The sequence below is a fragment of the Erinaceus europaeus genome, chromosome 2 (assembly GCF_950295315.1).
Source record: "Erinaceus europaeus chromosome 2, mEriEur2.1, whole genome shotgun sequence".
NCBI classification, from domain to species: Eukaryota; Metazoa; Chordata; class Mammalia; order Eulipotyphla; family Erinaceidae; genus Erinaceus; species Erinaceus europaeus.
The window spans coordinates 131,979,896-131,993,992 of NC_080163.1; the positions used below are offsets into that span (position 1 = coordinate 131,979,896).

At 43.0% G+C, this 14,097-nt stretch overlaps 2 protein-coding genes across 4 annotated transcripts in view; one reads left to right on the plus strand and one right to left on the minus strand.

Annotated features, from left to right (window-relative positions):
- The window catches only part of DUXB (double homeobox B), a 122,370-nt gene that overhangs the window by 25,528 nt on the left and 82,745 nt on the right, over positions 1 to 14,097 (plus strand). The window lies entirely within an intron of this gene.
- On the minus strand, positions 1,725 to 14,093 carry TERF2IP (TERF2 interacting protein). The gene is made up of 3 exons (XM_007527566.3): positions 13,326 to 14,093; positions 7,816 to 7,940; positions 1,725 to 2,924 (listed from the first exon to the last, which is right to left on the minus strand). The coding sequence occupies exons 1-3, from the start codon at positions 13,987 to 13,989 to the stop codon at positions 2,526 to 2,528; spliced, it is 1,188 nt and encodes a 395-aa protein (XP_007527628.1). The 5' UTR covers positions 13,990 to 14,093; the 3' UTR covers positions 1,725 to 2,525.

The following is a 14,097-nucleotide window of genomic DNA, read 5'->3' on the forward strand; positions in this document are numbered from 1 at the left end:
GTTGTGCCACCTTCCTGTCCTGCCCCAAAATACTTCTGATAATTTGTTTTTCCACATACCTCCCAAAGAGAGAGATAATGACCAGAGGAATCACAAAACTAAGTATTTAGAAATAAATGGTTTTGGGCAGGGGTAGATAGCATAATGGTTGCAAAGAGACTCTCCAGCCAGAGGCTCTAAAGTCCCAGGTTCAATCCCCTGCACCACCATATATCAGAGCTGAGCAGTGTTCTGGTAAAAATAAATAAAAAGAATAAAAAATAAATAAATAAATAATGGTTTATAATAAACACTACAGGTTGGTGAATGTTTTGATTTAACCATGTCTTTTGGTACAATAAATCAAACCTTTCTGCAACATGAATTGTCAAAACTGCAATCTCTAGTCCTGTAAAGTTAATAGGTGATGTGGTAAACTTAAAAGATACAGATATTGTGGCGGGAGGTGGCGCAGTGGATAAAGCGCTGGACTTTCAAGCATGAGGTCCTAAGTTCAAGCCCCGGCAGCACATGTACCAGAGTGATGTCTGGCTCTTTCTCTCCTCCTATCTTTCTCATCAATAAATAAATAAAATCTTTAAAAAGAAAAAAAAAAGATACAGATATTTGGGGGTCGGGCGGTAGCACAGCGGGTTAAGTGCACATGGCAAGATACAGATATTCTAGATGACATATCTATTCATATCTAAAGCAATGATCCAACTACCCTGGAGTCATGTCATAATGAATGGCACTTGCTTACTACTCAAGCCTAACAATTTCCATTTAATAATTGCTAACTTCAGGGCAGAGGAAATAGCATATGCAAAAAGAGTTTAATGCCCAAAGCGTGCAGAAGTCCCAGATTCAATCCCCTGCACCACTATAAACCACACCTGAGAAATGAGATAAAGGTTAAGCACTTTGATTTAGACTGGGATCCCCAAAGAGCAAAGTTTAAATAAAATATAATTGATGATCCTTGAGATGTACTAACAGAAGAGTGAGAATTTAAGACAAGTGGCCTGGGAGGTAGCATAGTAGATAAATGTTGGATCTTCAAGCATGAGACCCTGAGCTCAATCCCCATCATATCACACATACCAGATTAACACTGGTTGTCTCTCCCTCTCTTATTCATAGATAGATAGATAGATAGGCAAATAAATAAATTTCTTTTAAAAAAGAATAAGCAAGAAAAGAAAGCTTACATAATAGGGTGCATACATAAAAAGATGTCCATTGTGAGCAACAATGCTTCCTCGCTTCTGCTAGTGATCTCTTAAATACTGCATGTAAACCACTGTCCCACTCATGAAGCAACTCTTAAGTATTTATCTTGTTTTCTCTTGTCAGCAAGAAAATTGACTATGTATCCTCTAATTCCCACTTCCCCTGAAATCTACTCCCAGTAGGACTCCTATGGGTAGCAAGTGCTAGACTAGTGAGTTTCCAGAGGGTATAGATGGAGGCACTGACACCTTTGTTACACACCTGATGGCTCCTGATTGGCTCCTCTCCCCATGGCTCTCAGCAATTCACTTTATTTTGTCATCTTCCACAGTCTTTGATGTAGGTCTTCACTTTGCTCCATCTAGAAGAACTGGCATGCTTCTAATGCCTATTAGTTCTAAAATGGAACCACTTTGTTGGTTCTAGTTAATAAGTCCAAAATGTCAGTTCCTGTACAGCTTTATACCTAAAAGTTTTTGTGAATTAAATCAAAGAAAACACCTGCAAAATACTCAAATACAAAGTTCTATTTATTTCCAATAATGAAAACAATGAACAGGAATTAACCCAGCATTGTAAAACTAACACAGTCCTTGCCTCAAAATTAGCCTTAATAAATAACAACACATTACTACTAATTGAGTAACATTTTCTAGGATTTTATATGTGTGTTTTAAACAAAATAGAGAGGTTAAAAAAAAAAAAAAGACAAAACCAAAAAAACATTAAGAGACTTGACTGACAAGTTCTCAAAACAAAGAATAGGCAATAAGCAGGATCCCCAAATACCAAGTTAACAAACAGAAAAGTTTTCAAAGCAGTCTACAAATCACAGTTCACTGGTAGATGCTCACTGGGTTTGGGATAGTCTATGTTCAAAGTCTCATAGTTAAATCTTTCCGTCACAATCCAGAGGAACTTTTGTCAAAGGACAGGAGACTATTACCTGTAAATAGCTATTTCTCTTAGCTTTCTTATTCTTTGTCACTAAGTCCTGCTACCAACATGACATGGGTTTTATTACAGAAAAAGTATTCCTACTATGTAGACCAGCCAACCACTTTGATTTAGATTTTCTTTTCATAAACACACCAATATGCCAGGGACAGTTCTAAAGATACCCAATTTATTTTATCTTTATCCTGCTACACACTCAACATGGCTACAAAATCTAGCACACAAATTGCAATAGCAGTATTGGTCAGAAGATAAAGTGTTGGCTGTAATGTAAGAATCCCTAAGAATAATGACCACACATTTTTTTTTACTGCCTCATCTACCATACTTTTTTTCTTTACTTGTCATCTTTCCAATTATTTCTTACGAAATTCAATCCTCCGAGCAACGTTCTGAGCACCAAATTTTTTTACCAGTGCATCTCGGGAAGCTTCATCATCTTTTTGCAAATCTAAGTCATCCTGTCGGGACCAAATGGGATACCCATCAGCTCTCTGGCCAGATTCTAAAAAGGAGGATGTAGCCTCCAACTCACCACTATTTTTAAGGAAGGCTTGTGTAACTGTTGATAGATCTAAATTAAACTTTTCCATTAACTGTCGGATGATCTTAATGGCAGCTCCCACCTCTGGTGGAGAAACTTTTTCTTCCTCCTCTTCCTCCTCCTCCTCTTCAGGCTGTGTTTCTGAGTCTTCTTCAGGTGGATCATCATCACACATTGTAATGTGTATTTCAAAATCAGGGCTCTCATCTACCTACAGAAAGTAGTAGATAAGACCAGTTCCCAATTACTAAGTTACAAACACTTATTAATAAAATATCTAGTCTCATGGTCCGGGAGGTGGCGCAGTGATAAGGCTTTGGACTCTCAAGCAGAAGGTCCTGAGTTCAATCCCTGGCAACACATGTGCCAGAGTGATGTCTGGTTCTTTCTCTCTCCTCCTATCTTTCTCATTAATAAATAAAATCTTTAAAAAAAGAGAGAGACTATATATAGTCTCTCGCAACTTTTATCTTCTTGCCTATATTCACTACAATTACCCTAAACTCCCTTCAGTTCTTCTAATATGTTGCTACTTTTTTTTTTTAATTTATTTATTCCCTTTTGTTGCCCTTGTTTTATTGTTGTAGTTATTATTGTTGTTGTTGTTGTTGGATAGGACAGAGAGAAATGGAGAGAGGAGGGGAAGACAGAGAGGAGGAGAGAAAGATAGACACCTGCAGACCTGCTTCACCACCTGTGAAGCGACCCCCCTGCAGGTGGGGAGCCGGGGTTCGAACCGGGATCCTTATGCCGGTCCTTGTGTTTTGCACCACCTGCGCTTAACCCGCTGCGCTACAGCCCGACTCCCCCACTACTTTTTTTTTAACTACTTTTTTTTTAATTGCCACCAGAGTTTACTGTCTCAGTGGTCACTCTTTTTCTTCCTTTGATAGAGACAGAGAAATTAAGAAGGGAAGGGGGTAGATAGAAAGGGATAAAGATAGCTACAGCATTGTTTCACCACTTGTGAAGCTCCTCCCACACTCCTACAGGTGGGGATGGAGTAGGGGTCAACTTGAACCCAAGTCCTTGGGCATCGTAGTGTATACCACCCTATGCTGTTCTTTTTTATATTTACTTATACTGGATATGTATGTATGCACATGTGTATATGTGTGTGTGGGACAGGTGAGAGGAAGTGACTGTAGTGGGGGTATATAAATTTTTTATTTATTCCCTTTTGTTGCCCTTGTTTTATTGTTGTAGTTATTATTGTTGTTGCTATTGATGTCGTCGTTATTGGATAGGACAGAGAGAAATGGAGAGAGGAGGGGAAGACGGAGAGTGGGAGATTATAAAGATAGACACCTGCAGACTTGCTTCATCACCTGTGAAGTGACTCCCCTGCAGGTGGGGGCTCGAATGGGGATCCTTACGCTGGTCCTTGCGCTTTGTGCCACATACGCTTAACCCGCCCGACTCCCAACATTTTTATATGTATAAGTTAACTATAGTATTTCAAGAGAACATTAGAATCTACACTAAATATTGATATATGTGTGTATATATATATACGCATACAGACATATGTATCTACATATGTTCATTAGATAAAAAAAATAGCTCACTTGGATAGTATACATTTTTTGGCATTCATTTGTTTGTTTACCAGGGCACTGGTTTAGGATGGTTTACTTGGCTCTGGTTTAGGATGGTGTCAAGAATTGAATTTGGGACCTTAACCTCAGGCATGAAAGACTATTGCATAACCACTATGCTATCTTCCCCAGCCCCAAATGAGATATCTTGCCAATCCCCCACCTTTCCTGGGCTTTTTCATTACAACACTGAAGCTTCCCCAGGTGACAGAACATCTCCCATGTGGTGCCAGGGGCTCGAATCTGGGTCATGCACATGGCAAAGCACACATACACACCCTACCTGGTGAGCTCTCTCTCCAGTCTTTTTTTTTTTTTTAACCAGAGCACTGCTCAGCTCTGGCTTATGGTGGTAAGGGGGATTGAACCTGGGACTTTGGAGCCTCAGGGATGAGAGTCTCCTTGCATAACCATTATGCTATCTACCCTCTGCCCATCTCTTCAATCTTATAAAAACTTCTCAGACAATATTTTTGTCCATCTCCATATTAGCTATCATACTCCTAGCAGTGGGCCCCTAAGAACAGGTCTAAAATCGACTTCTGAGCTTCTTTCCACCCTAAGATCCCTATTCTCATCTGTTCTACTCCTACTTTTTCATGTTCATTAATCATTTTGTCCTGCTTTATATCTTGCCACCTTTCAGCCACCAAGTTGCAGATGTTATCATGATTCCAACCTGACTTCTCTGGGCAGACAACCTCATCCAGTGTGTGTTGGAACTTCACCCCTCCAGAGCTCTAAGGTAGAAGGGAAAGGGAAAGATAGAAACATACTGGCGGTATGGATCGACCTGCCAATCCCCATGTCCAATGGAGAAGAAATTACAGAAGCCAGAACTCCCACCTTCTGCACCCCAAAGATAATTTTGATCCATACTTGAGAAGTGATGGGGGAAGATGACCAGAGGGCCCTGAACTCAACTCCTACAGAACCAGAGACAGAGGAGGAAAAAGGGAGGTAAATTTGGATGTAGCAACAGGTATATGTGTAACTTGAAAAGGAAGAGGAGACCTATATATATTTTTTAAAAATGCCAAATATATACATATATACATATTGATAGACAGATGGTTGTAGAAATAATACTTAACCCATATCTGCAAACTTGGGAGAACTGATGTAGTTTACAATGGAGGGATTCAGAATTCTGTTGGTGGGAATGGTGTGGAGTTCTACCCGTTACCTTGTAATTTTGTAAATCAATATTAAGTCACTAATAAAAAATTAAAGACAGAGAAAGGAAGGATAAAAGGAAAAGAGAAAGGAAGATCTTTTCTTACATAGAAATGTTAATGAACCAAAAATAAATCATAATTTGTAAGACTTGTCACCATTTGCAAGGTCACATGGTTTTGATCATCTAGTTGTCAGGATGTGCTGAGTAAAAAAGAAAAGAGCCAGGAGGTCGGGAGGTAGTGCAGCAAGTTAAGCGCACATGGCACCAAGAGCAAGGACCAGCGTAAGAATCCTGATTTGAGCCCCCAGCTCCCCACCTGCAGTGGGGTCATTTCACAGGCACTGAAGCAGGTCTGCAGGTGTCTTTTTCTCCCTCTCTCTATCTCCCCTCCTCTCTCCATTTCTCTCTGTCCTACCCAACAATGACAATGGCAACAAAAACAACAACACAATAAGGGCAACAACAAAAAAAGGCCTCCAAGAGCAGTGGATTCATGGTACAGGCACTGCGCCCCAGCAATAACCCTAGAGACAAAAAAAGAAAGAAAGAAAGAAAAAAGAAAAGACCCTCAAAGCAGGAAGTCCAGTTTTTAGAGTCCTAGTAACACATGGGAGTACAATGGCATCAGAGGAAGCTGCACAGATGGTGGAGCAGTACTGTGGTATCTCTCCCCTTGTCTTTCTTTCTCCCTGTCTGTCACTATTTACATCGTTTTTTTTCCCCCAGAGCTCTGCTCATCTCTAGTTTATGGTGGTGCTAGGGACTGAACCTAACACCTAAAATTCTCAGGTATGAAAGTCTTTTGCATAACCATTTTACTATCTACCTAGCCCAATCCACAGTCTTAACTCTGAAAAAAGCTATACACTGATCAAAGTCCTCATACTAGAATGCTTTATAGATTTTTTGTTTGTTTTTTTAATGAGACTATGTTTTTTTATTATTTTTTAATATTTATTTTCCCTTTTGTTGCCCCTGTTTTATTGTTGTAGTTATTACTGTTGTTCTTGATGTCATCATTGTTGGATAGGACAGAGAGAAATGGAGGAGGGGAAGAGAGAGAGGGGGAGAGAAAGATAGACACCTGCAGACCTGCTTCACCGCTTGTGAAGTGACTCCCCTGCAGGTGGGGAGCCGGGGGCTCAAACCAGGATCCTTATGCCAGTCCTTGCACTTTGCGGCACATGCGCTTAACCTGCTGCACAACTGCCCGAAACCGTTTTTTTTTTTTTTAATATTTATTTATTCCCTTCTGTTGCCCTTGTTGTTTTATGTTGTAGTTATTATTGCTGTTGTTACTGATGTCATCGTTGTCGGATAGGACAGAAAGAAATGGAGGCGGGGAAGACAGAGAGGGGGAGAGAAAGATAGACACCTGCAGACCTGCTTCACCGCCTATGAAGCAACTCCCCTGCAGGTGGGGAGCCGGGGTTCGAACAAGGATCCTTATGTTGGTCCTTGTGCTTTGCACCAAGTGCGCTTAACCTGCAGCGCTACCGCCCGACTCCCCATTTTTTTTGGTTGTTTGATTGTTTTTTACCAGACTACTGCTCAACTCTGAGTTATGGTGGGGCTAGGTACTGAAATTTGGGACCACAGAACCTCAGGCATTAGAGTTTGCATAATAATAATAATAATAATAATAATAATTACCAGAGCACTGGCTCATAGTGGGTAAGGAGGATTGTACCTGGGACCTTAGAGTCTCAGGCTTGAGTCTATTTGCATAATCATTATGCTATCTACCCCCACCCTGCATAACTATTATGCTACCTCTCAACCCTGTGCCATTTTAATAAAATCCTCCCCTTCCTTAAATTCTCCTAATAAGTGGTCCACGAAGTGGCGCAGTGATAAAGCTTTGGACTCTCAAGCATGAGGTCCCGAGTTTAATCCCCCGCAGCACATGTACCAGAGTGATGTCTGGTTCTTTCTCTCTCCTCCTGTCTTTCTCATAAATAAATAAAATCTTTTTTAAAAAAAATTCTAATAAAAACTAAAGACTGTATGCCTGGGGCAGGGGTAGATAGCAAAATGGTTATGCAAAGAGATTCTCATGCCTGAAGCTCCAAAGTCACCACCACCACCACCATAAACCAGAGCTGAGCAGTGCTCTGGTAAAAATTAACTAATTAATTATATGGTATGTGAATTATATATATTTTTAAAAGACTATATTATCTGGAGTCTAGATCAGTCCAACTTTCTTCATCCTGTAATTTTCTCTTACCTTTCTGAGTCTGAGCCTACGAAAACAGCTAGTATGAACAATCTCAAAGCAGAGTATAGTATGGTGGAAAATAAATTATATCTAGTTAACATACCACAATCTCCTCAAACTCCCGGGTGGCTTCTACAAGCATCTTTTTGACTGCTGCTTTATTCTCCTGGATCTCTTCTTTTACAAATTCTTCGTCAGGCAAGTCTGGAGTTCTCTTATTCTGTGGTTCTATTGGAGGGAGAGGCGAAACACTAATTAGTACTAGTCTCTTTTGCAGAAACAAATATATATCATATATATAAGTATATATATGTAGATAGTGCTCTGAGCCATAAATGAGATTGCACTTTTTTTTCTAGTAGGTGACTTTTTTTTTTCATTTTCTATTTATTTAAACTATTTTTTTATACTTATTTTATTTTCCCTTTTGTTGCTCTTGTTGTAGTTATTGTTGTTATTACTGATGTCATCGTTCTTAGATAGGACAGAGAGAAATGGAGAGGAGGGGAAGACTGAGAGGAGAGAAAGATAGACACCTGCAGACCTGCTTCACTGCCTGTGAAGCAACTCCCCACAGGTGGGGGCTCGAACCGGAATCCTTAGTCCAGTCCTTGCACTTCACGCCTCGTGCACTTAACCCACTGGCCTACCGCCTGACTCCCTATTTTCTGTGTATTAATTTAGTTTGGATAGAGACAGAAATTAAGAGGGAAGGTGGAAGACAGAGAGATGCCTGCAACACTGCTTTCCCATTCGTAAAGCTTCCCTTAGCAGATGGAGACTGGGGGCTTTAACTAAGGTCCTTGCACATTGTAACATATGCACTCAACCAGCTATGTCACCACCCAATCCCTTCTGTATTTATTTATTTTTACCAGAGCAGATCTCTGCTATGGCTTATGGCGCTAGGAATTAAACCTGGGACGTTTAGTACTTCAGGCATGAAAAGTCTTTTCATATAACCATTATGCTATGCTATGTCCCCAGCCCAACATCTGTTTTTGTTCTTACCAGCATGCACAGACTTACAACTGCAGTTTGAAGAAAACCTTAACTTTAACCAAGCTATAGAAGAGTTTAAAGCTGTGGTCCTAAATTTCTCACCAAAATGAGAAATTCAATGAAAGAAAATTTCAACAAAGTCATAGAAAATATGAAAAAGGGGGCTGGGTGGTGGAGCACCTGGTTGAGCACACACGACAGTGCTCGAGGACCCGGGTTTGAGCCCACAGCCCAACCTGCAGGGGGAAAGATTTATGAGTAGTGAAACAGGGCTGCAGGTCTCTCTCTGTCTCTCTCCATCACCCCCTTCCCTCTTGATTTCTGGCTGTCTCTATCCAATAAACAAAGATAATTTTTAAAAACAGAAAGCAAATATGAACAAAGTCACAGCAGAAGGATGCAGTAGCTGAATTTAAAGATAGTAGAGGGGAATAGCAGAAGCCAAAGATCAAAGTGGTGGGGAGGCAGGTGATGGCACACCCAGCAGAGCGTACATGTTACTAATAGGCACAGGGATTCTGGGTCAAGCCCCTGGTCCCCCACCTGCAGGGGAAGCTTCACAGTTGGTGAAGCAGTGCTACAGGTATCTTTCTCTCCCTTTCTGTGTTACCCCCCACCCCTCAATTTCTCTCTGTCCCATCAAATAAAAATAAATACACACACACACATATGAACAAAGTGGTGGACTTGAAGATTAGAGGAAATCATCCAAAAAAACAAGAAAAAAGGTGTGTTCTGGGAGGGGGTGCTGTAGATAAAGCACTGGACTCTCAAGCATGAGGTCCTGAGTTCAATCCCCAGCAGCACATGTACCAGACTGATGTTTGGTTTCTTTCCTTCCTTCTATCTCTTCTCCTTAATAAATAATTTTTTAAAAAATACTATCAAAAAGAAAAAAAGAGGTGATCCAAGAGGTAGCACAGTAGGTAAGGCAATGGATTCTCAAGCATGAAGTCCTGAGTTCAAGTCCAGGCATCATATGTGCCAGAGTAATATTCTGACTTCCTCTCTTCTCTCTCTCTCCTCACTCTTACCTCCCCCACTCTCCTAAATAAGTATATTTTTAATCATTAAAAAGGGAAAGAAAATCTAACAGTCCAGAATAGTGCACTATGGCTAGAGCACGGGGCTTAAAAAAAGCAGAAGGTCCCGAGTTTGATCCCTGGTATCACGTGCCAAAGTGGTTTTTTTTTTTTATTTATTTATTCCCTTTTGTTGCCCTTGTTTTATTGTTGTAGTTATTATCATCATCGTTGTTAGATAGGACAGAGAAATCAAGAGAGGAGGGGAGACAGAGAGGGGCAGAGAAAGATAGATACCTGTAGACCTGCTTCACCGATTAAGTGACTCCCCTGCAGGTGGGGAGCCAGGGGCTCAAACAGGGATCTTTCTGCTGGTCCTTGCACCTTGTACCACCTGTGTTTAACCCGCTGCGCTACCGCCCAACTCCCCAAAGTGATGTTTTATGACGCATGTAATCTCTCATTTGCTCTCTCATACTAATAAATCTTCTTTATAAAAAAAGAAGAGCTAAAACTCATAAAAAAACATTTATAAAAGTTATGAGAGGGGTCGGGTGGTAGTGCACCTGGTTGAGCGCGCATTACAATGCTCATAGACCCAGTTTCGAGCCCCTATTCCCCACCTGCGGGACAAAAGCTTTCTGAGTGTTGAAGCAGGGCTGCAGGTGTCTATCTCCTCCTCCCCTCTCAGTTTCTGTCTCTGTCCAACAAAGATAATTTAAAAGAAGTTTTAAAAATAAAGTTATGAGAAAACATCAAAAGGAGTAACATTTAATGTATCATAGGTGTGCCAGAAAGAACATATAAAAAGAAACTACTGAATGGTCTCATTCATATGATGAGCTTTTGGACTCAGGACTGAGAACTGAGGTTCAAAGAAGATCAAGAAGAGGAAATAGAAAGAGTTTTAAGCAGAGAACTTATTATTATTTATTTTTTACCAGAGCACTATTCAGCTCTGGTTTATGGTGGTGTGGGGGAATTGAACCTGGGACTTAGGAGCCTCAGGCATGAGAGTCTCTGTATAACCATTATGCTTTCTACCTCTTCCTTTAAGCAGGACTTATCACTTTGGTACATGCAATGCTTAAAATCCAATTTAAGACCTCATACTAAAGAGTCCAATGCTTTATCCACTGCACCACTTCCCAGGCCTCATTTGTTTCAAAAACTTATTACATAAGACAGAAGGAAAGAGAGGCACAGGGCTAGGAATGGAACCAGTACCTTTAGGCATGCAAGTATGATGCTCTCCCAATTGAGCATTTTTACGTAGAAGGATTAAGAGGGCAAGTCTAATAGATTTTGTTGGAGAAATATTGATACTTGCAGTGGTGGGTATGGTAACACATTTTCAAAAGGTGTGAAGATAAAATTGTGTGTTTTGTTTTGTTTTACCAGAGTACTGCTCAATTCTGGCTTATAGTGGTGCAGGGGATTTAACCTGGGACTTTGGAGCCTCAGGCATGAGTGTTTCTTTGCATAACCATTATGCTATCTACCACCACCCAGAAGTTATATTTCTAAGACATTTAGTCTTACAAACCACAGCTACCTTTAAAATAATTATTTTAAAAATAAATTTATTAATAGCAAATCCATAAAAGACTTATTTGGTATATGTACACCTGTCCTCTCTCCCAGAATTCCCCCTTTCATTCCAATCACACTAGTTCCAATAACACACCAGTCAAAGTCCCACTACACGAACTGCAAACATTAAAGATATTTGCACTTGGGCAGAGGGTAGATAGCATAATGGTTATGCAAACAGACTGTCATGCCTGAGGCTTCAAAGTCCCAGGTTCAATCCCCTGCACCACCATAAACCAGAACTGATCAGTGCTCTGGTTAAAATAAAATAAATTTTTAAAAAATTATAACTCCCACCTTCTGCACCCTATAGAGAATTATAGAGTCAGGCGGTAGCACTGTGGGTTAAGGCGCAAAGCGCAAGGACCTGCTTAATGATCCTGGTTCAAGCCCCTGGCTCCCCACCTGCAGGGGGGGTCACTTCACAGGCGGTGAAGCAGGTCTGCAGGTGTCTATCTTTCTCTCCCCCTCTCTGTCTTCCCCTTCGCTCTACATTTCTCTGTCCAATCCAACAACAACGACATCAATAACAACAACAATAAAAACTACAACAATTTAAAAAAAAAAGGCAACAAAAGGGAAAAAATAAATATTAAAAAAAAAAAAAGAATTTTGGTCCATCCTCCCAGAGGGGAAGAACTGACAGGGGAAGATGACTAGAGAGCTCTGAACTCCAACTCCATCAGGACTCCCGAGAGAGAAAAGGGGGAAAAGAAAGGACATTCAGAAGTGGCAGTGGGTGTAGGTTTGACTTGGAGGGGAGGAGAAGGCAGAGCCGTGGAAGAAATGGGCAAAATATATAAACATAAAGAAATAATAGTCTCCCAGTGACCTTGGGAGTTAACTGACCTACTGCAGTTTCCAGTGGAGGGAGCCGGGGACACAGAACTCTGGTGGTGGGAACGGTTTGGAATTATACTCCTGTTGTCCCATCATTTTGTAAATCAATATTAAATCACTAATAGTAATAATAACAACAATAAAAAATAATTAACATTAAAAAATTCTCTTCAGGGAGTCGGGCGGTAGCGCAATGGGTTAAGTGCAGGTGGCGCAAAGCGCAAGGACCGGCGTAAGAATCCGGGTTCGAGGCCCCGGCTCCCCACCTGCAGGGGAGCCACTTCACAGGCGGTGAAGCAGGTCTGCAGGTGTCTGTCTTTCTCTCCTCCTGTCTTCCCCTCCCCTCTCCATTTCTCTGTCCTATCCAACAACAGCGACATCAATAATAACTACAACAATAAAACAAGGGCAAAAAAGGGATTAAATAGATAGAAAAAAAAATTCTCTTCACCCAGAGGAAAACAAGACTTCCAACTGACAAAAACCTTATGTGACTGGACAGTCAAACCAAAATGTGACAATCCGCGGTCGTGCTTTTACAACAGCTTAACCTGCATGTCTCTGAACACAACGCTGCTAGTAGTAGTAGCGTTATTCTCACCCGCGCAGTGCTCAGCTCTGACTTTATGCGGGTGCCAGGGATCGAAAGAAACTGGGACCTTTGGTTTTTTGTTTTGATTTTTTCCTTCACGACTCTCCCTTTACTCTCAGCACACGGGCCGGGCTGGTGGGTGGCAGTGGAGGTTCACCTTCTCCACCTGATTCTTTTAGAATCTTCCCCCACACACACACTTTTCTTTTTCATTTTATTATTAGAGAGACAGAAATGGAGAGGGGAGGGGGAGACAGAGAGACACCTGCAGCCCTGCTTCACCACTCGTGAAGGTTTCCCCCTGCAGGTGGGGTCCCGGGGCTTGAACCCCGGTCCTTGCGCACTGTCAAGTGTGAGCGCTAAAGCGGGTGCGCCACCGCCTGGCGCCTTTTTGTAGCTTTTGACTCACGGAGCGTGTCTACACCGTCGTCTAAAGCAAACAAGGTTAGAAAAAGCCGCACAGAGGCGGGGGGGCCGGGGGCCGGGGCGTTGCTAAGACCCATGCGAACACGGACGCCGCCTCCATCCCAACCCGGGCTGGGCCGAGGCCCCAGCGGCCCTCACCCCCGCTATCCGCCGCCTCGGGGTCCTGCTCGGCTTTCCGCTTGAGTTTCTGGGCCGAGGGGCTGACGGGGGCGTCGCCCTGCAGGTACTTGTGCTCCTGGCCCCGCAGGTGCTTGAGGTAGCGGTCCTTGAGGGCCTGCCACGAGTGCCGCGAGTGCGAGCTCTTCTCCATGGCTTTCCACAGTGCGTTCCCGGTCACCGAGCTGGGCGAACGGGCGTTTTCCTTCACGTAGGTCAAGATGGCCACGTCGTCCGCGTCCGTGAAGCGCATCCGGCCCGTGAGCGGCGGCGGCTCGGAGCCCGCGGCGGCTGCGCCCGCGGCCTTCGCCTCCGACACGGGGTCGCCCGCGGGCGCCGGGCCCAGGCGATAGGCGTCCAGGTCTAGCCTCGCGTTGCGCTCCACACAGTCCAGGATGTACTGCGTGGAGATGAAGTCGCCCGCGGCCTCGGCCGCCGCCTCCCCGGGCTGAGCGAGCAACACGGCGCCCGGCTCCTGCACCCGGCACAGGGTGCCGCCGCCGTGCAGGATGAGCGTCGCCAGCCGGCGCTTGGCCGGGCTGGGACGCACGTAGAAGGACATGGAGGCGCCATCCTCCCTCACGAACAGAGTCGAGGAGTGAGTGGGCCCGTTGGGGTCTTTGCTCAAATCCATCGCCTCGGCCATAACTGTCGCGGGACACCTGGAAACCGGAACCCTGAAGAGCGTTCGGACCACAGAACTCAAACCAACGCTCGCGACGCCCCCGACACTGAGCCTGCGCGCGAGGACCGC

Excerpts from the sequence above, each read along its gene's own strand:
- TERF2IP (XM_007527566.3), bottom strand. The coding sequence starts at position 13,989 with ATGGCCGAGGCGATGGATTTGAGCAAAGACCCCAACGGGCCCACTCAC. Across the intron at positions 7,941-13,325 it reads CGAGGCGGCGGATAGCGGGG|AACCACAGAATAAGAGAACT; the intron begins GTGAGGGCCGCT and ends TCCCTCCAATAG. Across the intron at positions 2,925-7,815 it reads GGGAGTTTGAGGAGATTGTG|GTAGATGAGAGCCCTGATTT; the intron begins GTATGTTAACTA and ends TACTTTCTGTAG.